General features: G+C 43.1%; 1 protein-coding gene across 1 annotated transcript; it reads left to right on the top strand.

The window, feature by feature from the left end:
• The first annotated feature begins 1,563 nt into the window (after positions 1 to 1,563).
• med12 (mediator complex subunit 12) lies at positions 1,564 to 24,242 on the top strand. Its single transcript, XM_079167583.1, has 43 exons — positions 1,564 to 1,698; positions 2,497 to 2,601; positions 2,712 to 2,903; positions 4,855 to 5,014; positions 5,161 to 5,336; positions 5,807 to 5,917; positions 6,341 to 6,613; positions 6,722 to 6,868; positions 7,318 to 7,417; positions 7,506 to 7,642; positions 7,871 to 8,002; positions 9,166 to 9,292; positions 9,438 to 9,667; positions 9,775 to 9,828; positions 9,936 to 10,109; positions 10,543 to 10,687; positions 11,578 to 11,696; positions 13,253 to 13,396; positions 13,488 to 13,651; positions 14,274 to 14,405; positions 14,652 to 14,879; positions 15,002 to 15,146; positions 15,464 to 15,584; positions 16,519 to 16,629; positions 16,731 to 16,844; positions 16,963 to 17,099; positions 17,660 to 17,839; positions 18,147 to 18,218; positions 18,318 to 18,475; positions 18,653 to 18,814; positions 19,010 to 19,211; positions 19,420 to 19,529; positions 19,679 to 19,814; positions 20,151 to 20,300; positions 20,439 to 20,801; positions 20,930 to 21,071; positions 21,177 to 21,391; positions 21,666 to 21,740; positions 21,985 to 22,214; positions 22,353 to 22,533; positions 22,752 to 23,060; positions 23,683 to 23,764; positions 23,866 to 24,242. Exons 1-43 carry the CDS (start codon positions 1,597 to 1,599, stop codon positions 23,901 to 23,903), a joined length of 6,585 nt encoding a protein of 2,194 aa, XP_079023709.1. The 5' UTR covers positions 1,564 to 1,596; the 3' UTR covers positions 23,904 to 24,242.
• The last annotated feature ends 26 nt before the right edge of the window (positions 24,243 to 24,268 follow it).

Here is a 24,268-nt window from a genome sequence, read left to right as displayed (position 1 = left end):
ACCCATAAGATTGTAATCTTTTTGTAAATGTTTGATATTTCTTGATTCTCAATTAAAATATTTTTATATATGCTAATGTCCAGTTGTCTAAGTTATTTTACATGTGAAAGGGGAACTCCACTGATTTGACGCATCTGAGTCTGTTCAGGTCATGGAAAGTACTGCATATGTGTAATACAGTAGTGGTATAAAGCCTTTTGTGCCTCAAGGCACTTAAATTGGTGCGCACACACACACACACCTGTTCCACAGCACTGCCATCAGCCCATTTTTGGCACTGTGTGGAAACTGGTCAGCTGTTGGCGAACAACATAAATTCCTTAATGAAGTGTAGGAACATTATTAGAATTCTTGAAGCTGCACAGAAGTGAAGGGGGATATTTATTTATTAACAAAACTTGGACTGCACAACACAAAGATTTCACTGTATGTGTGAGAGAGAGATGAACAACTGTGTTCACAGACAGCTGGACTCAGGCAATACTTACCCTGACCCTCTGCGATTTAGTATTATAAAACATCTATGACAGGTCGTGTCCAGGGTTCACCTCCTTGATACTACATGCTACACAACATCACATAATCTTATCTTTTAAGCTTGAAGATATCTGTTTAGTACGTTCAAGGATGTGTGCAGGTCCAGCACGTTTGTGTTGGTTTGTTTGGTACATGCTTGACTGTTGAGTCTGAGTGTTAAAATATAAGATTTAAGGCATTACAAATTGTTGGTATCTGTCCTTTGTCCATTTTTTTAATTGTTCTGGGAAAAATAATATATATATCTGTCTATCTTTCTATATCTATAGGGAAAAGAATGAGCTGCTGGGCTCCAGGCTTTGCTGTAACACCTCTTGCTGTGTGGTATTTTGATTAAACACATTCATTGAGCAAAATGAACCAGACTGAAATGCTGAAGCTCCTAAAACTAAATGTTGACACACCTGGCAATACAGGAACAGGACCTCAAGAACAGCAGATGAAGCAGGTTCCCATCTAAAGGCCCATATTATTTCAGATGCATTTGTGCTTTGTTCTTTTGGAAATATGTGCACAAATCTGCTGACGCTCAGTAAACGTTGAGCTTTCAGTGCCCCATGGACTCTAAGGCAACTGTTTGTTATTATTAATTACTGTGCATGTTGAAAATAAACCCATCAACCCAGAGATAACAGCATTCTCTTACTGAGTCTCAATTTTAATAAGTATGATAAATTCAAGTTTAGGAATGTGTATAAAAGTTGCACATTAATGAAGATGCACACACATTGTGAATTAAGATATTGGGCCAGAATGTGTAGCCTACTTAGGCTGCTTATTTCTGAAAACCATTTCACAAAATCTTGTCGGCCTTGTTACCTCTTTGTCGGCCTTGTTACCTCTTTTCATCCTCATCTCAAATTGGCACAGTTTTATTTGATTTGTTGTATAAATTCGATTTTATTTGTTTTAAGAATAAAGGTTTCATACAGGTGCATTGTGTGTTCCCCGACTTTTATTTTGAAGTTCGCGGATGAAACCGTTTACCGGAAGTGTGTGTTTCGTTGTTGTAGCGGTGTTCAGGCTGCTGGAGGAAAGCCCTGGCTGTGATGCCTCTGGATGATGGCTGCTTTCGGGATCCTAAGTTACGAACACCGGCCGTTAAAGAGGCCCCGACTCGGCCCTCCGGACGTTTATCCCCAAGATCCAAAGCAGAAAGAGGTCAGATTTTACGACGTGCAATCTGGAAGTCCAGGAATAATGTTTTAGTGGGGAGGACATTTTTCAGCCCAGAAGCTACTCGAGCTAACACCAGCTAGCCTGTTTTAGCTAGCCCTCTAGACGATTTGGGCCTAGCAATAACAATGAACAACCTAGTTGTCAGTTGGTTCGCTTGCTCGCGAGCTTACTTGGAGAGCAACCGGTTCGTTAAATGCCAGTTTTAGCTAAGCTAGCTCATCGGCTAATGGTTTCTATCCGGTTTGATTCAACGCTAAACTGCCACCGGTATATTTCGCTTTGTGATGAGAAAGAGTCTCAATCTTTGGATTGTGCGTGACTGATAATTGTTTGTTAAGATTGATGTTGTGATCCAACGAGATAAACGTCAGCTAAACCCTGCAAAGCTAACCTTCATGAACCAGTGAGCTTTGTAACGTTGCGTTCATTTGAGATGATCTGTGCTCAGTTTTAAGATTTTGGAGTTTGGCCTATAGCTAGGGTAACGCGTTAGTGCTGCTGGCTCCTGATCTATTATTAACCCTAGAGGATAATCTGTTGATGGAAAACTGACTGCTTTACCTCTGGGTTATTCTGTCACTGTTGCTGCAAATATCTCCTATAATGAGTTAGTAACGTAATTATAAATATGGTAATTTCCCTTGTGTCAGCAAACCTAACCCAACTAAGCACTATGCTGATCTGCGTTTAGAAACTAAGAGATATTGTACATTGACACTAGTAATAGCATGAATGTGTTTAATTCATTATAATATACACTGAGATGTGTGTTTGTTTCAGGATGAGCTGACTGCTCTGAATGTGAAACAAGGATTCAATAACCAACCAGCTGTGTCTGGGGATGAACACGGCAGTGCCAAAAATGTCAACTTCAACCCTTCAAAGGTAATGGCCCTGGTGCACTTAAGCTCTGGTTAAGCCCCGCATGCCTCGTTTGTAGTTCTGTGTGATTGATTTTGGCCGTCATACATGTTTTACCTCCCAATGCTTTACAGATCAGCTCAAACTTCAGCAGCATCATTGCAGAGAAGCTGCGTTACAACACGTTTCCAGACACGGGGAAACGTAAGCCGCAGGTCAACCAGAAGGATAATTTCTGGCTCGTCACAGCAAGGTCACAGAGCTCCATCAATAACTGGTTCACGGATTTAGCGGGGAATAAACCTCTGACACAGCTGGCTAAAAAGGTAGGAGGCTGTCCTATAGAGTCTATAAAAGCCATCTTTGCTAAATGAGAATTATGTTTTTGTTTTAGTTGGTTTAACTGGCAGTGTGATGGCTGGAGAAGTCATTGCATTGGCCTCATCCTCTGCACTGTGCTTGGCTGGTTAATCTCTGTTGTTCTCTGCCCATCGGTCTCCTGTGCATGTTTTTCATTTTATTGTTTTCATGTTTTCTTTTGCTGATTTCCACTATTTACATTTGGACTGGACAGGATTTTTAGGCTGTCACAAAAATATAATGATTTGAACCCACATTCACAAAAAAAGGCGATAGATCCCCCCCCAAAAAATATCTCAAGCGTAATAATAATACGTTTAAAATAAAATAATAAATACTTATTATTACACCTATATGATTACTCAATAGTGAGAAGAAACACATTTGTATGTCTACAAAATAGGCCTTTTGGTTTTGTCTGCCATGAGGTAATTAAGTGTCTGTCAAAATAAAATGCATTTTAACATGTTGAACATTAGCATAATTAACTCTCAGTTAAATGTTAGCATGTTAGCATTTCTAGCTGTTGTAGTATGAAATGCTACCCTGCTAATGTTAGCAGGCTAGGCTACGTACAGTTTAGCCTGACAGTGACAAAGTACATCCTAGACTGAGAACATTGAGCCAAGTCTGACTATGTGAAGACGCCCTGATGTAATCTCTCATAGCGAGCAGATAAAAACAATTGTTTTTCAATGTGTAATGAGCACTAGAGCCTCACAGGGCTAATAGTGTTGCTATATATATATATATAATTAATTTTTTTAAGCTGAAGAAGAACTAGTTTTGCAACATCAGCTTACAAATATAGCTTCACTCTTTGTGATCTGGCGAGGCCAGATAGTCGAAAGTCGCTAAGGAACTAGGCGTTGAGTATAAATTAACGTGTCAGTTCTGTGAAAGCCAAGAAGAGAATATAAAGCCACTGTGATAAAACGGTCCCCAAACTGCAGAACTCTCCTGGACAATTCAATTCCACATCACAAAACAAGAACAATGCAGAAAAGGTAAGTAAAGTGTTTTGTTTTTTTATTTCCCCGTTAAATCAACCCAAATTGATGCTTCTGTTTAAAACGAGTCTCCTTTGTGTCTTGTTAGAGAGTATTGACCCAAAACACAATGAATACCTTTGTTTGTTAGTGAAAATAGCTTTTATTGCTGTGAGATTTAAACTTGGAGTTCTATGGTTTATAGATTGTCGGGTGCATTATTAATTTATTTCCTCTATGAGTGCTTTTACAAGTGGCAGCACACAGGTGTTGAATATTGAGGTGATCAGGTGACATTAAAGGAGAACTTTCTATTCATACATGTTTCAAGGCCCTTCGTAGTTTACAATTACGCTGCAGTTTATGTATTTTCTGTTGTTTTAGCCTGCATTGCTACATACATGTTTCACTGTTTTCTCACTACAATGACCAATGATTTCTGACCTTCTCTGATGTACAGCAGTTCCAGGTTTCTGCTCAGCTACTTCATTCAGACCACAGAAGAAGTAACATCAGGAACACACGGCAGATGACTTTAGTTGAAAATGTGGAGTTCATGCAAGCGATTTCCCCAGTGCATTCACTTTCAAAACAGAACATGCAATGTTGGAATGGAAATATAATATAGCAAAAGACTTCTGTAGCCTGTATTTACATCATTTGGAAGTAACATGTACAGCCAATGTTTATGATGTTTCGAATGCTTTTTATTCAGCATTTTTGACTCTCCCAGTCTGTTAAGCTGTCAAGTGTTTGTAACAAGTCATAAGCATTACTCTTGCAATAATAAAACATTTTAATAAAGGACGTTGACCTTTTTTTCGGCTTTCTTTTTTCTTTCCATTTTTGGTGTTTTGATGAATATTTTTGGCATGTTTGCATCGTTTCACTCAACATTACTGACACACATGAAATGTCTTCGTCACAGGTTCCAATCTTTAGCAAAAAGGAGGAGGTTTTTGGATATTTGGCCAAGTACTTAGTCCCTGTCATGCGTTCAGCATGGATGATCAAGATGACCTGTGCGTATCACGCAGCCATCACAGAGACTAAAGTCAAGAAGAGGCACGTGATTGATCCCTGTATAGGTAAGCAAATCATGTTAAACGTTGGTAAAGCGGTGTGTGTTTGTGCTTCGATGTTTCATATGTGCTTTTGGTTATAATATGTTAATCCTGGCATTTATTCCATTTCTGTTGCGTTAAGATGCATTTTTGTGTTTGTGTGTGAGTAGAATGGACTCAGATTATTACGAAGTACCTGTGGGAGCAGCTTCAGAAGGTGGCCGAGTTTTACAGACAGTTTCCCAGTCAAGGCTGCAGCTCACCGCTACCAGCCACGCCTGCTGATGTGGAGACGGCCATGAAGCAGTGGGAATACAACGAGAAGTTAGCCATGTTCATGTTTCAGGTCAGTTAACGTGTCGTAGCGAAAAGATACGTCACTGTCGTCGCATCACTTTTTCCAGTAACACAAGAGTAGGGTAATACGCTGCAATTGATCTTCTCTCATTACGTTAGTTACTGCTGAAAATAGTGTTACAGGCTTTAGTTGAGAAGTAGAGACTTGTGGCACGTCTGCTGTAAAAACTGTCTTCCAGACAAATTCTGAACAAAAGTAATATGATTATTTATCTCCATGAGTAATTAATCATGTTACATTTGGGGAGAATAATTCATAAAAGGAATTAGTAATGGATTACTTTTTCTGCTGTAGTTCCAACACTGATTCTGCATGCTTTACCCACCGGGTCCCTTGAAGTGAACTGCATCTGTCAATCAGTGAATCCCTGAATTCATTAACTCTAGGTCTCCACATTAACCACTGTAATCATGGTGTGAATCTACTTGATGTTAAGATGCGCCTGTGTTTGGTTTCAGGACGGTATGTTAGACCGACATGAGTTTCTGACATGGGTGCTGGAGTGTTTTGAGAAGGTCCGACCTGGTGAAGACGAGCTTCTCAGACTGCTCCTGCCGCTTTTACTACAGGTATGCTCCCTCTATCCCTTTACTCTCGTCTACAGCATCTCTACCTCGGCCTCACATCGGCACTCATGCGCGGAGGGGTTGCTTTTGGGAAACATGCAGTCCTGCTTAACATTCAAACAGCTGTACGCAGTCTCACACGCACACACACACACACACATACACACACACACACACACACTCAGTGTTATGACAGGCTTCTGTAGCGGTCACCAATTTATCATGAGCAGGTTGTGTGTCTTCGTCCACAGCACTTTGGTGGTGTTGACCTTTTCTGTCAGAGGCCCACGGGGGGGAGAGGGGAGGGGGGCCCTGCAGCCCTGCAGCCCTGCAGCCCTTCATTTTACGTCTATTTCTAAAGGTGACTGCTGTTAATGGACGCTGGGTGCTGTGGGTAATGCTGTGAATCTCCCCTCTGTCCCGCAGTACTCGGGGGAATTTGTACAGTCGGCTTACTTGTCACGGAGACTGGCTTACTTCTGCACGCGCCGCCTCAGCCTGTTGCTAAGCGACGGGAGCCTGGGCCCTGGCACAGGAGGGCATCCGACCCACGGCATGTTGACGCAGCAAGGTAACGCCCTGCCCCCCACCCCGACCCTGCAGCCGGCAGGAGGGAACCAGCCCCAGACGGCTTTCACCGACTTCTACATCTGCCCTCAGCACAGGCCTCTGGTGTTCGGGCTCAGCTGCATGCTGCAGGTACAATGTGTTCGTTTTGACTGACACGTGGAATGTGAAATGTGAAACAAGACCGGAAAATCACAAAGTTCTTATTCTGTTTTTGGTGTCTTGTTATTGTCACATCAGAGCATAGTGCTGTGTTGTCCCAGTGCTCTGGTGTGGCATTACTCTCTCACAGACAGCAGAAACAAAACCGGTTCACCTCTGGACCTCCTGCCCATCGCTCCGTCCAGTTTACCAATGCCAGGTGGCAACACTGCCTTCACACAGCAGGTACGTCTGCCCGTGCAAACTGTAGGGTTTATATTTATCTACAGCCAATGATTTAAAACAAAACAACAACAGACAACTACTGTGTACTCCTACACAAACATACTTGCATACCAAGCGGCAACCTCCGGGCCTGAAAAATGAAGGCAGCGCACTCCCACTTTGGGCTGGCTCTAAAAGCGAGTCAATCCCAACAGACCTCCATGTCACAATGCCAAACTCAACAGCAGAAATAAACTGGTTTACAGCCTGTAGTAAGAGTGTTATTTTGCCATGTTGTGGTATAGTTTTCTTTCTTTCTTAAAAAACGTTCTTACATTTCTGCCGAATGCATTCCATAGACGAGATGTTGATGTGTGTTTATAGAACAACGGTGCTTTGCTGGTTTTCTCATTCGTTTTGTTTACGTGAGATGTCAGGATAAGTTATTCTCGCCTTGTCTTTCACCTCAGGTCCGCACAAAGTTGAGAGAAATCGAGGAGCAAGTTAAGGAGCGAGGCCAAGCAGTGGAGTTCAGGTGGTCGTTTGACAAGTGTCAGGAGACCACGGCAGGTTAGAGAAAACTCTTCCTTGAGACCTGTTTAGAGCTCATGCAACAAGCTCAGTGTTTTGAGAGATGATGTCTGTAATCTGTTGCCAGGGTTCACCATCGGGAGGGTTCTCCACACCCTGGAGGTTTTAGACAACCACAGCTTTGAGAAGTCAGACTTTAACAACTCACTGGACTCCCTGTACAACCGAATATTCGGCTCAGGCCAGAGTAAAGATGGCCATGAGGTAAGGATCGATTCCCCTCGCCTATCTATTTTCTATTATGTCTAGAATATGAATAATCCTGAGATGTAGAATATATACAAACAGGCAACGATCACCGAACTGAAAAGTGGGAGTTGTTGTTCTGCTGTGCTGTGCTGATACTATGTGATAACTGATCATCAGATGATACAATAATGGCCTCAACCTTCTATTTTTAGCCGTATTTTCTCACAACACATTTCTTTCCAGATGTCACCAGATGATGACGCGGTGGTGACCTTGCTTTGTGAATGGGCCGTGTGCTGCAAGCGTTCTGGCAGACACCGGGCCATGGTGGTGGCCAAGCTGCTGGAAAAGAGACAGGCTGAAATAGAAGCAGAGGTAAGAGACCCACCCCACCCACCCCTGTGAGTTACTATCACATGTAACCGTCTCTTCTCGCTTGTTTTTCACAGCTCTTGACTGTTTAAGTAGTGAACAACTTAATTTCATGTCCTCTGCTCTGGCGTCCAATCAGCTAAATCAACCCCACCAAAAAATGTCTTTAGTTTTTTCTACATATATTTATTTCAACGGGTCGAGCATATTTTTCTACACATTTATCTTCCAACATTATGATCCAAGTGCCGTTTAAGCCTTCAACACACTGCCAGGAATATAATACTGGGCAAGAAATACTAAATGTATTTCATTACATTTGTTGGATATTATTTTTCGGAGTAAATATTTTTTTAGTCAGGTATTGAGTGTAAATAATATCTGGAATGAGATGGTTACAACAAGGGGACTTGTCTTGGAAGTGGTCTTAAATAATAGCCCACCAATAAACCTTTGATATTAGTCTGCACAGTGCTACATCAATCAACAGACCACTAACCACTATGTGAATGAAGGGTTTAGGTAGCAGCATTATCTCCAGTTCTGTTATTTGAAATTAATCATCTTGCTTTGCACAATATGAATCACTGCTGGGCTCCATCTCACCCTCCAACATTGCGACAGCTTCTAGAATAATTTGTCTGTAGACAAAGCGCTTTAAGAGCTAATGTGCCAAACAACATAAAACAGAGAACAAAGTGAGGATTTGAGTTGCTGTAGTATCGTATGAAGTAAAGTATATTCTGGCCAAAAAAAGCTGATTCTGATAATTTCAGACTTCAACTATATCAGCTGCCATAAAAACAGCTTCAACCGTTCCCTCAAATTATATTAACAACAAAAGCAATGCCATGTAATGCTTGGAAAGGAAAAGTGTCTGAAACTACTGGTATTTAAATACATGATGTGCACTTTCAGCATCACAGACGGCTCATCATAGAAATAATTCAGTTCCTTTCATTTAAAAACTGAAACAATTACAGCTCAGATGTGTTTTGATGAGCTCTAGGCGCGAGAACCTTCTCTCTCCAGTCGCCACAGGCACAGTCGCCACAATACACATATTTATACAGAATTCTCGCTTGTAGTTTGTAAACAGCGTTTCGACATGTAGCACTCTAAGACAGTTTGCTGAGTGTTGCGTGTCTGGTGTGTGTTTGTTGCAGAGATGTGGTGAGTCTGAGGTGGTGGACGAGAAGGGCTCCGTGTCGTCCGGCTCCCTCTCGGCTGCCACGCTGCCCATCTTTCAGGATGTTCTGCTGCAGTTCCTCGATACTCAGGCTCCCACACTGAGTGAGTCTCTTTCAGTTTCCTGTTGCTGTGATTCTCAAATGTGTCCCGTCTTTGCCTGTTATTTCATTACCCAGTGAATATTTATTATAAATGATTTGGCACGGGAGCCCTGGTATTAAATTATTCCCCCCTTTCTCCTCTGCAGCTGAGCCGGGGAACGAAAGTGAGCGGGTGGAGTTCTCCAACCTGGTCCTGCTCTTCTGCGAGCTCATCCGTCACGACGTCTTTTCCCACAACATCTACATGTGCACGCTCATTTCCCGCGGCGACCTCGCGACGGACTCCCACCTGCCGCGCCCCCGCTCCCCCTGTGACGAGCCCTCGGATGAATCGGAGCGCAAGGAGCAGGACGCAGGCAGCAGTGTCAAGATGGAGGCACGTTGGAGGCATCTGTTGTGGAGTGTGATGAGTCATTTGTGCGACAGTATAAAGCAACAGATTGGTGTAAAGAGGGTAACATGAGGTTGTCGCTTGTTCAACAGGATACCGGCCTGTCGGAGTCGATGGAAATTGACTCCAGTGCCAATTTTGACGAGGTACACACATTTTATATTTCCTTTCATAATGCATGCATAGATATTCAAGTGAGAATGTGGAATTCCTCGTGTGACGTTCGAGTGAAATCATTGAATTTGCCTTGCAGATGTTCTCTCCTCCGATGCACTGTGAGTCTAAGGGGAGCCCCTCCCCCGAAAAGGCGGCTCCAGAGCAGGACAGCAAGGCCGGCTGTAAGGACAAGGGCATGGACCCGGCATTCCCTCAGCTGTACGAGCAACCTCGCCACATTCAGTATGCCACCCACTTCCCTATTCCTCAGGTGAGACAAGAACTCATAGCGTGGCATTTAAAAAGCCCAGAGAATGACACTTCTGGGTTGTTATGAATCAGTTTCCTCACAGCTTGTCTAAACAGGAGGTGTTTCAGCCGTATTTTATTGTAATAATTTATTGACAATTTAAGTAATAGGCAAGCATCCTAAACAATGACATACCTCCAGCCTCTCGATTGTGAGGATTTGCTGCTTCGGCTATAGTAAACTGAATATTTTGGTGTTTTAGTTTTTCACCATTCTCTTATCTTTATAGAAACAGAAATGTCTGTTCTTGTGGTTTCACATTTTTCTTGAATTTATTCCTCAGACCCTGCCGCGTCTGCGTGGCCCAAATCGTTTTTCTCGCCGTGCTGCTCAGGTAATCAGGTGCATCAAGTTCACGAGGATCATTTTTTGTGTCTTTTGTCATTGCCTTTAGGAGGAGAGCGCCAGCCACGAGTGCAACCAGCGGTTAGTGGTCCTCTACGGTGTGGGCAAACTGAGAGATGAGGCGCGACACACCATCAAGAAAATTACCAAAGACATCTTGAAGGTGCTGAACCGCAAAAGCGAAGCAGAAACAGGTAACTGTGTTCCTCGATTTTATCAGCTTTTGACTGATGGCTTAATGTCCTGTATTTCCCATTTACTTAAGTTTTACATTAACTTAGCTGCAGGCAATCAGTTTGTCTGCAAGCAAACTGCCTTTTCAGTTTAATGATAAAAATGTTGTCAATAAAATTGCTTTGCCGTTTTTATATGCGCCCCACCCCCCCCCACAGTTTATTGACTGGGATTTTTCCCTGCATCTCTCTGCATAATAGTCACACAACAGATAATGTTTTACCAGACAGCAGTTTAGAACACATGAGCTATATCATGCTTGGATGTTTGTTTTCTCATCGTGGCCAGTCCAGCTATATTTAGCACCTAAATCTCCCTCCTTGAAAACATTTGATTGTGTTCCCTTTCCTCTGCCCTTCTTAAGGGAACAAGCTTTTTTTTTTCCATCTTTATCGACCCCTGCGGGGCTTGTATCACTTAATCTTCTTTCCACCCAATTTCTATGCTAAAAGCTTTCATCTGTTCACAGCCACTTTATCTCATACATTGATACATGTGACCTTATTAAGGTGATCTTAGTTTTTTGTTCATAGATGTAATTGCGTAGATTGGAGTGTTTTGTCTCACCTTATCACGTCCCTGTGAGTCGATGATGACCTTCAGCTCACAGTGGAGTTTCTCTTAAATGGAAAAACACCATTTTTCTTTTCTTAAAAGTGCCTTTTACAGCAGTGTGGTGTTTGCACTGATGCTTCAAATCGACGGAGGCTGGAAATACGATAGCAGACCATTGGCTTAACTCGATTTCATGGCTGGCCTGTTCAGCAGACTGGACAGACTACGGATGACCAGTTAAGAGTTGCTGCTCCCTCTCTTACTTTTTATTCTCCTCTCTTTCCCACATACGCAGAAGGGGAGGAAGGACAAAAGAGGAAGAGGAGTAAGCCGGAGGCCTTTCTCACTACAGAAGATATCTTCTCCAAATTCCAGCACCTTTCCCACTTTGACCAGCACCAAGTCACCTCCCAGGTTAGACCAGGAACCCTGTGTTCTTTCAAGTCCTCGTGCCTCAAAGCATGTTAAGTTAATTATATCGGGACTAGCCACAGGGTTTATGAATGCAAATAACTTCAGCTGCCTAAAACAGAAGACCTCCCAAGGTGACTCATTTGAATGTAAATGAAATTTGAATAAATTTTGATTTCTCTTGAGATGTCTGAATACAATTTGAATGTATAATGCGCTCAGGTGACTGTCACTTAAACATGCTGCAGAACCTAATGTATGTAGATTTCGCAGTAGTGGAGGTTGTAACAGAGAATGTAGTTGATCCTAAAGTCAATACTGTCAAAAATACAAAAATGAAAGGATTGAAAATAATGTACAATTTGATTTCAAGTCTAGCTAACAGTAATTGAGTTGGATGAGAAGTTTGATACTGCTCTCATATCGGTCTGTGAAATATGAAGCTAACACCAGGTGACTTAGCTTAGCTTAGCATAAAGACTGGAAACAGGGGGAAACAGCTAGGTTAAATGCTGGAGTATTTCTTGGCCAGCACCAGTTGCATCCTAGAGTCTTGTCATGGAGACTCAATTAAGTCAATGTACCCGGCTATCTGTTTCCCCTTCTTACGGTCTTTATGCTAAGCTAAGCTAATCGCCTGCTGGCTATAGCATCATAATTTAGAGAGAGCAGTATATTTTCTCTTCAAACTCGCAGTAAGAAAGTGAATAGGTATATTTCCCAAACTTTTGAATTATCCCTTTAACACAGGGGTATACACTTCCAATTTAAAGAGGTTCAGTTACTAAAATTCCTTCCAGCAAAGGTCTGAACCTCCTAATGTCTAAATTGTGTGCTACAGCCTTCCTCTATGTCTATCAAACAAATGCAACAACGTGCATCTCCATATCATTTCAACAATATGTGCTGTCAATTAGGATACTTTTAATGGAAAACATGGAGCTATCTTCACCATAAATAAAGTACTCCCAGCACAAAGAATTTAAGGCCTGCATGTCGAGTAATTGAAAACAAGAAGAAATAAAAATGGCCTCAAACGGAGCTCAGAGCAGCCTGTTTTCTCTTTATTGTTTCCTTTCCTAGTGAGAGAAATAGCTTTGTGATTGGCCTGCTAGTTGTTTGAATCTTGAATGGAGGTAATGTCATTATCTTGCGCATGTGTAGGTGATCATTGGTGAGACTGGAACGGTGCTTTTAATGATGTTTATAGCAGAGAAAGCTCTCTCGCAGCTTTAAGCATTTAATAATTCAACCATTTACTGGTAACTAAGCCTGTGGAAGTGAACCATTATACCTTAAAATATAAATGTATTTGTACTCCACAGAGTTTTGAATGTAATCAGTAATTGGAAAACTTGTGTAGTGGGTTTAGAGAAGAGAGAGATTTGTTCCCAGTTTGATGACGACAAGACTAAATTTAAATATTTGAAATTTTCTTTTTGGTTGTTTTTACCTTCATTTGTCCTGTTTGTCTCCCTCAAACAACAGAGTGTCCAATAAGCTATTTTGGCATTGCTTAAATATTTCTGCTTGTTTTTGCATGTTAATGATGTCTGCAGGTGTCCAGAAACGTGCTGGAACAGATCAACAGCTTTGCCTTAGGGATGTCCTATCTCCTGCCTCTCGTCCCGCACATTCAGTTCATCTTCGACCTCATGGAGTACTCCCTCAACATTAGTGGCCTCATAGACTTCGCTATCCAGGTATGGGCAACTTCCTCACTGACGTCACTGAACATGGATGAATCTCTTTATTTTTTTTTATTCACCGTCGTTACCTGCGTGTGTCTCGCAGCTTCTGAATGAGTTGAGTCTGGTGGAAGCTGAGCTGCTGCTGAAGTCGTCCAACCTGGTGGGCATCTACACCACCGGCCTGTGTCTGTGCATCGTAGCCGTGCTGAGGAGGTACCACTCCTGCCTCATCCTCAATCCCGAGCAGACTGCGCAAGTTTTCGATGGGTATGTCGCCTACAAGCTTTGATGGTTTTTGTGAAGGGTACCACACAAACTCTGTCTCGTGCCATTACATAAAGACAGAATTGAATTGTTTGAATCTGGAACTGTTACGCTTTTGTTTTGTAGTTGTTACTGAGATTGAATTCCAACCCTGAAGGCACGATAACCAGGGTACAGAAATGAGTTAATCTGGTAATTAAAGTCGTAAAAAGGATGTTTGGACTTTTGATGGCAAATTAAAGAATTGTTAATTAAGGAAACGTTTTTTATTATTATTATTCTTCTCCTCGTTCCAGTTACTACCATCGCTTTTCTATCCAACGACTATCTCTGAGCCTCATTCGACAGTCTTTAATGAGAATTTTTATTGTCAAAGGATTGCTGACAGGGCACTTCGGTTCCTTGTCGGTGTAATTTAGGAATTTTAACTGATTCTGTTTTTGCACTTAAGTCATTTTGGATTAAAGCATTAGCTAGATGCACAAAGTGTTAAAGCTGAAGAAAGCGTATAAAAGCCTCTAACTAAAGTAAATGTAATTAGATATAAAAGTAGTGCTTGTGCAAGAGGGACAGCCTTCATGCTCAGGCGTTTCCCATAATGTCATGTGTGTAAATGTGTTCTCAGGTTGCGCATCGTGGTGAAATCAGGAGTGAACCCGGCCGACTGTTCGTCTTCTGAGCGCTGCATCTTGGCCTATCTGTATGACCTCTACACCTCCTGCAGTCACCTCAAGAATAAGTTTGGCGAGATTTTCAGGTAGAAAAAGATCTTCACCCGTTTTTAAAAATAAATGTCTCATGAACTAACATTTAGCTGTGCTTCAGAGCCTTTTTGACAAATCCCTTTTTTTATTTGACATCCCAGTGTTCTTTTTAGTTGCTTCTGTTAATCAGGAAAATCAAACAATTGCGTGTCATAATCAAGCGTGATCAGATGTTATTTTGGTTGCCTTAGTTCAGTACTGACACAACTCCTCAATCTCTCTTTTGTGTCCTCTCTCAGCGAGTTCTGCTCCAAAGTGAAAAACTCCATCTACTGCAATATCGACCCTTCGGACTCCAACATGCTTTGGGATCCTGTGTTCATGATGGAGGCCATTGCCAACCCTTGTGCCCCCAACTTCAACCACTCCATGGTGGGCAAGATCCTCAACGACAGCCCGGCCAACCGCTACAGCTTCGTCTGCAACGTGCTCATGGACGTCTGTGTGGACCACAGAGACCCTGAGAGGTGTGTTACTTTTTTATGTTTTACCATTAGATGCTGTGTAACGATGTCTGTGTGGCTCAGATGGCTTCAGTTCTCCACTTTGTGTTTTACTTGTCGTTTACCATCGCATAATGTGCTTTCAGGGTGAACGATATTGGGATCCTGTGTGCAGAGCTGACAGCGTATTGCCGCTCCCTGAGTGCCGAGTGGCTCGGCATCCTCAAGGCTCTCTGCTGCTCATCTAACAACGGCAACTGTGGCTTCAATGACTTGCTGTGTAACGTAGATGTAAGTTGTGGTTTCATAACTCTTAAGCAAAGGGTCAACGGGAGTCCCGCCGTAGGAGTTATTGTGGCGCCTGTTCTCTATAAACTACGGCTTTGACAATTATTTGCTTGTAAACACGACATCAGTTCTGTTGCATTTTATGTAACTAATTTTTAATAACAATGTCAGCCAAATATGTTTTTACTTTTACCATCTGTCTGCCTTAATTTAATTCCAATAAATGTACATTGTAATATTCAGTAGCTCTCTGATTACAGTAGCTTTTCTCATCTCACTGCATTACTTATAAAGTTGATCTATGTGCTCTCCTCCTTCAGGTTAGCGATTTGTCCTTCCACGATTCCCTGGCAACCTTCGTAGCCATTCTCATAGCTAGACAGTGCCTCCTCCTAGAAGACCTGGTCCGCTGTGTGGCCATTCCTTCCCTCCTCAATGCAGGTCAGGATTATTTCATCGCAAATGTTTCTGCTTCAGAAAAAGATGTATTGTAGGGTTGTCAGATCATCATCCTGTGTGTCTGATGTACCGCTTCAGCGACACCACTTGTCATGCTCTGAATGTGGACCTTTGATTTGGAACATGTCACAACAATTTCCTTATACAATTGAAATGTCATTTTCTTTGGTCATTTGACGTAAGTTTGTATTCACTTGAAGCAGGAATTTTCAGCCATTTATTCTTTACTTTTATCTTTTTAACCTTTTTCTCCGATGCTTGCTATCTATTTAAAACATTCAAAACGCAATATGGAGTTTTTTTTTCTTTCAGTTTGCTACTTTATCTTTCCAAGTACCCCCAGGGGTTCCAGTACCCTTTACTCTTTAAACTCGGCCCTTTTTTTATGAAACTTTGTACGCTAAGACTCTCACTTTAGTTGTTTCTGTCTGTGATACAGCGTCACACTGCAGCTTGGCTGGTAGGAAGGAGCACCAGGCTGTATAATGCATTACTTCTATCAGGGGGGAGAGTTACCACAGCGTATTTGATCTGGATCCATGAAGCCTCGGTGCGTTTTGTGCACTTGCCAGAGACATGCCTCCCTCTCCCCACTGTTAATCTCTTTTCTCCCAGCTTGGAGACAAAGCCCCATTCAGCCGTGCTGTTTGGTTGGGTTTGGCTCATTTTATAACACAACCACACATGCCAAATGCCAACAGCTCTTGCTTGTGGTAAACTCTTTGTTCTCACTCCCTGTTTTACGGCAACAGCTCTTTGAAAATTCCACTTCATCCTGACGGATGAGAAGTCTATCGAGGACGTTTTAAATTTAGACGTGTCACTTTTATGTGTAGCCCATCCGGAAAAATGTTAGTTATGGGATGTGTAGAAAGTCCAATCTAACCAACGCATATGTGTCCGAACTTACCTTCAGCCTGCAGTGAGCAGGACTCTGAGCCAGGAGCCAGACTCACCTGCAGGATTCTGTTGCACCTTTTCAAGACGCCACAGCGCAACCCTTTCCCCCAAGAGGGTGTGAAGTCAGGTAGTAAACACAACCAGAAATCTTCTACCAGTGTTTCAACACATTTTTAGTTTTTACCTCATTGTGACTCTTTGTCTTATGCTGGTGTTATGACTTTGCAGAGAAATCCTCCGTTGGTATCCGGTGGTCTTGCGATCGCCACCTTCTCGCTGCCTCTCAGAACAGCATAGTTGTTGGAGCAGTGTTTGCTGTCCTCAAAGCTGTCTTCATGCTGGGTAAGAATCTTCGTAGTGCTGTCACATCATGAAGCTTTGAGGTTAAAAACTAGAAATCTGCTTCGTCTTCGTCGCAGTTGCCTCATGTATGGGATCGCTTATCTCTATGTTGTCTTAGGTGATGCTGAGCTGAGAGGCTCAGGACTGTCACACCCTGCCGGCCTCGACGACATATCTGAGGGGCGCAACGTCTCCATAGAAACAGCCAGCTTGGATGTCTATGCAAAATATGTTCTGAAGACGATCTGCCAGCAGGTGAGGATAATGAGTTGAAAGATATGGAACCGCATGAAATTCATGAAGTCAGTTTGAAAATGGAAAAAGTGAAAATGAAGCGACTGAGATAACTAATTGACGTGTCTGAAACAAATAGCTTTTTGCTGCACAGAGCTTTTAGTATTATCAGCAGTCTCGTCTTTTCTGTCTAAAAGCTTTTGTGGGAACACACATAAAAAAATGAACTTTCTTTTTTTGCTCACTAAAGCACTCCCTCTTTTCTGAGCTACTTGTAAATGTAGTGAGGCAAAGATGCATAAAAGCGAGACTAAGATCATTTCTGCATCACATTTCATAGAAATGACGGCCAGAGAGAAAGAGAGAGCTGGCAGTAAGCTCAGAGGGCCAGGCATGTTCTGAGACCTCAAGAGACTTCAAACACATTTTCTACCCAGCAATGCTCTGGCATGTGCAGTTCTATTCCTGAGAAATGTCCCTTCCTCCGCCCAGCTTTAGTTTGAGATTGAGGATCACAGAAGTTGTTGACCTCTTGTCATATTTCCCACAATGCCACATTTCCCTCTTTTGCCGTCTTGTAGGAATGGGTGGGAGAGCGCTGCCTGAAGTCTCTATCTGAGGACAGCAGTGCCCTCCAGGACCCGGTGCTGGTGAACATTCAGGCCCAGCGGCTACTGCAGCTTATTTGCTATCCACATCGCCAGCTGGACAGTGACGATGGCGACAACCCTCAGAGGCAGCGCATCAAACGCATCCTACAGGTCCGGAATACACAGAAATGAACAAAGTGTTTAAAATGTACTTCAGTCTCTTTGCTTGTGCCAGAGAATCAAACCTTCAAGTCAATTTCTTTTAAGATCAAAACGTACATCCAGCAAGTGTGTAGGCCTTGACCTTCCTTGATTAATCTCTCAAAAATATAACGTCTATAACCTGCTGTGAAGTGGTCCTTCTTTAACCAGAGCTGTGGGGTGTTGCTGCCCTCTCCTGGCCGACTCGGGATTGAGGAAATGTCCCACCCGTGCAATGAACAGTGCATATACATGACTAACAGTATATCTTTCATAGAACATGGACCAATGGACGATGAGGCAGTCGTCCCTGGAGCTGCAGCTGATGATCAAACAGAGCACAAACAATGTAATTTGCTTCTTTCAGTCCTTTTTTTTAATATAACAAAATATCAATGTGTAGTCTTTGTCAAATTAGTCTGAATATCCCTCATTTACTTTCCAATAGGAGCTCTACTCGCTCTTGGAGAACATAGCCAAGGCCACCATAGAGGTGTTTCAGAAATCAGCTGAGATGAACAGTAACCCCTCAGGAAATGGAGCAGCGGCACAAGGTGGCTCGGCATCCAACAACAGCACCACTAGCAAGATGAAGCCAATTTTAAGGTGTGTGTGTCGTTCTGTCTGCTCTAAAAGCATTTTCCAATTTTGTAGGAACACACGTTATTCTTACACAATATAAATGTGTACTCTCTTACGCCTTTAAGGCTGGACCTCTAACCCTGTGGCCCTAAATAAGAAATTGTTTCCTTTACGTTTCGGTTTGCCCCGTGTGTGCTGCAGCTCGTCAGAGCGGTCAGGTGTGTGGCTGGTGGCTCCGTTGATCGCCAAGCTGCCCACCTCAGTCCAGGGCCATGTACTGAAGGCAGCAGGAGAGGAGCTGGAGAAAGGACAGCACCTGGGCTCTTCCTCACGCAAGGAGAGGGACAGGCAGAAACAGAAAAGGTAAGCGGCATATTTCTTCAATACTCTAATTGATAATATTTAATCTGCTAGTTCAACAAGGTGAAAATCCTTTGCTGGCGGGCATTTTCATTTTGTGCCACTCTCACAGGCTATGGAGGCAACAAAAACAATTTTAGCCAGCCGTCTGAGCCAGGATTTCTTCTTTATTAACTTCTGTATTTTTTCCCTCCTCAGTATGTCTCTGCTGAGCCAGCAGCCGTTCTTGTCTTTGGTGCTGACCTGCTTAAAGGGGCAGGACGAACAGAGGGAAGGCCTTCTCACCTCCCTCTACAGCCAGGTGCAGCAGATCGTTACCAACTGGAGAGAAGACCAGTACCAGGACGACTGCAAGGCGAAGCAAATGATGCATGAGGCTCTGAAGCTTCGACTGAATCTTGTACGTTGCTTTTTGATCCACAAAACCAGCCTTACAGCACAACGTCCCTGGCTATAGAAAAGTCCATCTACTGTTACAGACAACCAGAAATGGGCCTCATTTAATGAAGTTAACCATCCATAATATTTAACGAAAACACTGCTACTTAATCTGACATCAAACGTTGGGTTGTGAGGAGACTAACAGTGTTTGTTCATCTCATAACAAGGTGGGTGGCATGTTTGACACGGTGCAGCGCAGCACCCAGCAGACCACTGAGTGGGCGGTACTTCTGCTCGACATCATCAGCAGCGGCACAGTGGACATGCAGTCCAACAAGTGAGTGTTGACTGAAGAGAAAACCCCATTCCACGCATTATTCCTCTATTGGGACACTTCAGTTGTTATTTCTGAGCACAAATTCTGTTTCCAGTACAATTTCCATTCCCGTGATCGTCCTGGCTCTTATGTCTGTTTCTCTCCAACAGTGAGCTTTTCACCACAGTGTTGGACATGTTGAGTGTGCTGATTAACGGCACACTGGCTGCTGACATGTCCAGCATCTCTCAGGGCAGCATGGAGGAGAATAAGAGAGCTTACATGAACCTGGTTAAGAAGCTCAGGGTAAGAACAGAGCACCTTTCTCACTGCTGTCTGAAGATGTGATCACACTTCTAAGATGTAGTATTTTCCCTGTTTTTTATAGAATGGTTGTCGGTTTGCTTTTCGTTATTATTTTCTTTGAAGTAAGAAAAGTGCACCTAAAAGAATGTAAGCTTAAAATGAGACAGACCACAACAGTATCAGGTTAACATAATTAAGCAATATCACTTTCACCTAGTGTCCAAAAGGCTTTCACACTTTATAAAAACAATAGTCAGGGTTTATTTGAACTACATCTGTCTTGATTAGCTGATTCTTCTGCATGCTGGAATAGATTTTCTTCTTCTGCATCCACAGAAAGAGCTCGGGGATCGGCAGTCAGAAAGTTTGGAAAAGGTTCGACAGCTTCTGCCGCTGCCCAAGCAAACCCGGGATGTCATAACCTGTGAACCTCAGGGCTCACTGATAGACACAAAGGGGAACAAGATCGCTGGATTTGAGAAGGAGGTACGCTGTTTCTCACACGCTGATGCGACTTGACATCAACCTGCAAAGTTACACACAGTTTAAATTGAGATCAACATTATCTGCACATGCTGATCTTGAGTTTAAGACTGCTATATCTCTGTGTTTGTCTCCCATCAGGGCCTTCAAGTGTCAACCAAACAGAAGATTTCTCCCTGGGATGTCTTCGAGGGTCTCAAACACTCCGCCCCGCTCTCCTGGGGCTGGTTCGGTACGGTCCGCGTTGACCGCAAGGTCACCAAATTTGAGGAGCAGCAGCGTTTTCTGCTCTACCACACCCACCTGAAGCCCAAACCTCGCAGCTATTACCTGGAGCCGCTCCCCCTGCCGCCCGAGGAGGAGGAGCCCCTGACCCCCGTCTCCCAGGAACCAGAGAAGAAGATGATGGAGGCGGTGAAGCCAGAGAAGAGTGTGCCCGCTGTGCCCTCCGACTCAAACAAGAAGAAGTCCAAGAAGAAGAAAACTCCGTCTGCCAAGACTGAGGTCAGTTATGTTACATTGTTTTATTTATATATATATATATATATTATTGTACTGGAGTCATTCTTTAAATGTTTGTTTCCTGGACTTAAGATTTTAAAAGTTGTATATTTTCCCCTTCTTCTCACTAGGACTATGTGAACCGTACACCAGGCGGTGTGACCTACGGGGCGAGTATGCCACCTGACCTGATGCAGAACCACCCATATGGCAGGCTACCATACGGCCAGCAGACCATGAGCATGTACACGCAGAACCAGCCTCTACCTCCAGGTCAGCTCATTGCATATTCTCGCATCATGATCAGTAGTAGTATGACACACTGAAACAACAAAATACCATCTGGGATTGTGGTTTACCTCGTGTGTTCTTCCACAGGAGGTCCAGGTTTAGAGCCTCCATACAGACCAACCCGCAACCCACAGATGAACAAAATGATCCCCACTCGGCCCAGCTACCCAGGCATGATGCCCAGTATGCCGGGAAGCATGCCTGGCATAATGGGACTGGACAAGCAATACCCAATGGGTTATAAGCCACAGTCTACCATGGCACAGGGCCAGATACTGCGGCAGCACCTTCAAGTCCGACTGGTGAGTCAGTCCGCCATGACGGGTCAAACTGCCCCTCATAGCCAGGTAGTGTGGACCAAAAGCAGTAGCTAGAAAGATGGCCCAGAATTAGGGAAGTTGATTCTCAGTTTTATTGCTGCTGTAATTCAGTTTGCCAGGTTAATGGATGAAGACTAATATGGATGAGTTAAGGGGAAAAGTTGCGATCAAATCGTCACTAAGAGTCCTCTCTTAATAGCTGGAAGATGATATTTCATCTTTTCTATTTGCTGACTTATTTTTTTCCTCCTTTCAGAATCAGAGCATGATAGGGCAGCAGATTAGACAAATTACACCCAACCAACCATACACTTCAATGCAGGCATCTCAGGTAAGTCTAGACACCTCTATTCTCAGAAAACATATCAGACACCTTTATTTATAGACAACGATGAATCATTTAAAAAAGCTGTTTAAGCAGGACTTTGTTCCCCACGACCCCAGTTTGCCATCCACTTAGAAATACCGTAAAAGTTGTATATCCTCACATCTCTGGTCTTGTTTGGGTTCAGAACATAACTTGTCTTGACATACACACTATCAATGAATGGTCAACATTGCCTCTGTTTGTACAGAACATATCTCAGGGCTATACCACGTACGGATCACACATGGGGATGCAGCAGCATCCGTCCCAAGGTGGTGGTATAGTGCCGTCGTCCTACGGGAACCAAAACTTCCAGGGCACCCATCCTGGAGCCAACCCGGCTGTGGTGGATCCTCTTAGGCAAATGCAACAAAGGCCCAGTGGTTACGTTCACCAGCAGGCTCCAGGCTACGCACACAATATGCAGAACACGCAGAGGTCAGTATTGTCATGCAAGGGAGGTTTGGTAGCTCTTAAAAGTCCAATGGCAGAAGGTTGACATTCTCATTTCTCAGAAGATTCTAATCCTTGATTTCATGCTAACTATATGTCTTCCTCCTGCCCTGTAAACCTCAGGTTTGCCCACCAACAAATTCAGCAGAATCCCATCATGCACGGTCTCAGTCACATGGGAAGCCAGGCCGTCCATCCAGGCATGAGGCCAAATCCGATGCTGACAGAACAGCAGCAGCAGCAACAGCAGCAGCAACAGGCAGCACAGCAACAGCAGCAGTACCTCAGACAACACGCACTCAGAGTACGTCACTCGATCATTAGTTTATTCAGTCTAGCCAGGTTTTGGATGAGTCTATTTATTTTCACGGGTAACTTGCAAAGTGAAAAGGAGGCTGTTTGTGTGCGCTACTATTTAAGTTGTGTAAGCCTGAAGCTACACAGTGCTTTACCAAAAGGTTCACAAAGAAGGTCTGTACCTCAAACACCAACCAGTTATTTCCCCCTATGTTTTCACAACAGCAGCAGCAGGCCCAACAAGCTCAACAACAACAACAACAGCAGCAGCAGCAGCAACAGCAGCAGCAACAACAACAACAACAACAGCAACAACAGCAACAGCAGCAGCAACAACAGCAGCAGCAACAGCAACAACAGCAGCAGGTACAGCAGCAGGTACAGCCCCAGCAGGTTCCTCCTCAACAGCAAGTTCAACAACAACAGCAACAACAACAACAACAACAGCAGCAGCAGGTGTCGGGGGTTCCACCACCAGGTCAGCAGCAGAACCAGGGTCTGGGCATGCAGCCACTGCCCCCCCAGCAACCCATGGTAGGTCCAATCCATGCGACGGGGACGTTGTTAGTAGGACGATAGTGTAAGGAGACTCGTTTTAGCAAACATTTTTAGTAGAAGTGTCCTTCACAGAATGTTTTACGACACAGTCTTTGGTTGATTTGTGTGTGTGTTATTGTTGATGTGTTAATTTCTGCTTTTCATTCAAATACAAATATAAGCTAGTAGTTTTGCAAATAATTTATTTTAGCGTTTAAATCTACTTGCAGAGATTTTATTTTTGTCAATTACATTGACTGTTTGTAAGCTTCTTATTGGTGCATTCAAGACACTCTGGCTACTTTTAAAAAAAAACAAATAATGGAAGATAAATAGCTTTTAAATTGTATGTTTTTTTGGTAGCCAACTCTGAAAATTGCGGGCAGTGTTGCCTCCTTAAATGCCCCATTAGAAGTTGTTGATGAGAACTCTGCTAGTTAATAATAATATGCTAATATGATTCATGAATCATTGGTCGTCTTTATTATCAGGAATCAGTCTTAAAACTTAGTAGGCATGTTGCTAAATGATTGGTAGTAATCTCACATATATAACTAGTTGGTAATGGCATAAAATGTCAGAAATTGCTAAAGTAACGATGTGTGTTTCTGTGTTTTAGTTCCCACGGCAGGGAATGCAGCAGACTCAACAGCAGCAGCAGACTGCAGCTCTGGTCCGACAGCTGCAACAGCAACTTTCAAGTGAGTCAGATACTTTCAAGATGTGTTGTCGTCCTTTCCATCTCTGTTATTGATGAATAACAGATTGAATGTTTATAACAAAACTGTCCCTCTCTTTTCAGATACACAACCAGGACAGGGCACCAACTCATATTACTGAGCGTGCTTGTTCATAGTACGGTGTGAAGAATAGGCTCAGCTCTGTAGAGTGACCGATACGTGTGTCCAGTCCCGTGGAGACTGTTCAAGGCACAAAGGACCACCAAACCGATGAACCAAATCCCATCTCGATCAGAAAATATCTTGACTTCAGTCGTGTAATTATGGATGATCAACGGAGGGATCCTGCTCGGAAGTTAACAGATAATGGTTAATAATGGAAAAGTCTATGTAAAAAAAGTACCAGAAATTATACGAATAATGCAATTTTTTATTTTATTTCAATTTGTACAATTTTTTCAGTTTCGTGTATTTCTCATTAAAAAAAATCATGTCAGTTTGTATGTCTGGTACTTGTGTTGGCTG

Source organism: Pholis gunnellus, assembly GCF_910591455.1.
Source record: "Pholis gunnellus genome assembly, chromosome: 10".
Taxonomy (NCBI): Eukaryota; Metazoa; Chordata; class Actinopteri; order Perciformes; family Pholidae; genus Pholis; species Pholis gunnellus.
This window is presented reverse-complemented; position numbering and strand designations above follow the sequence as displayed.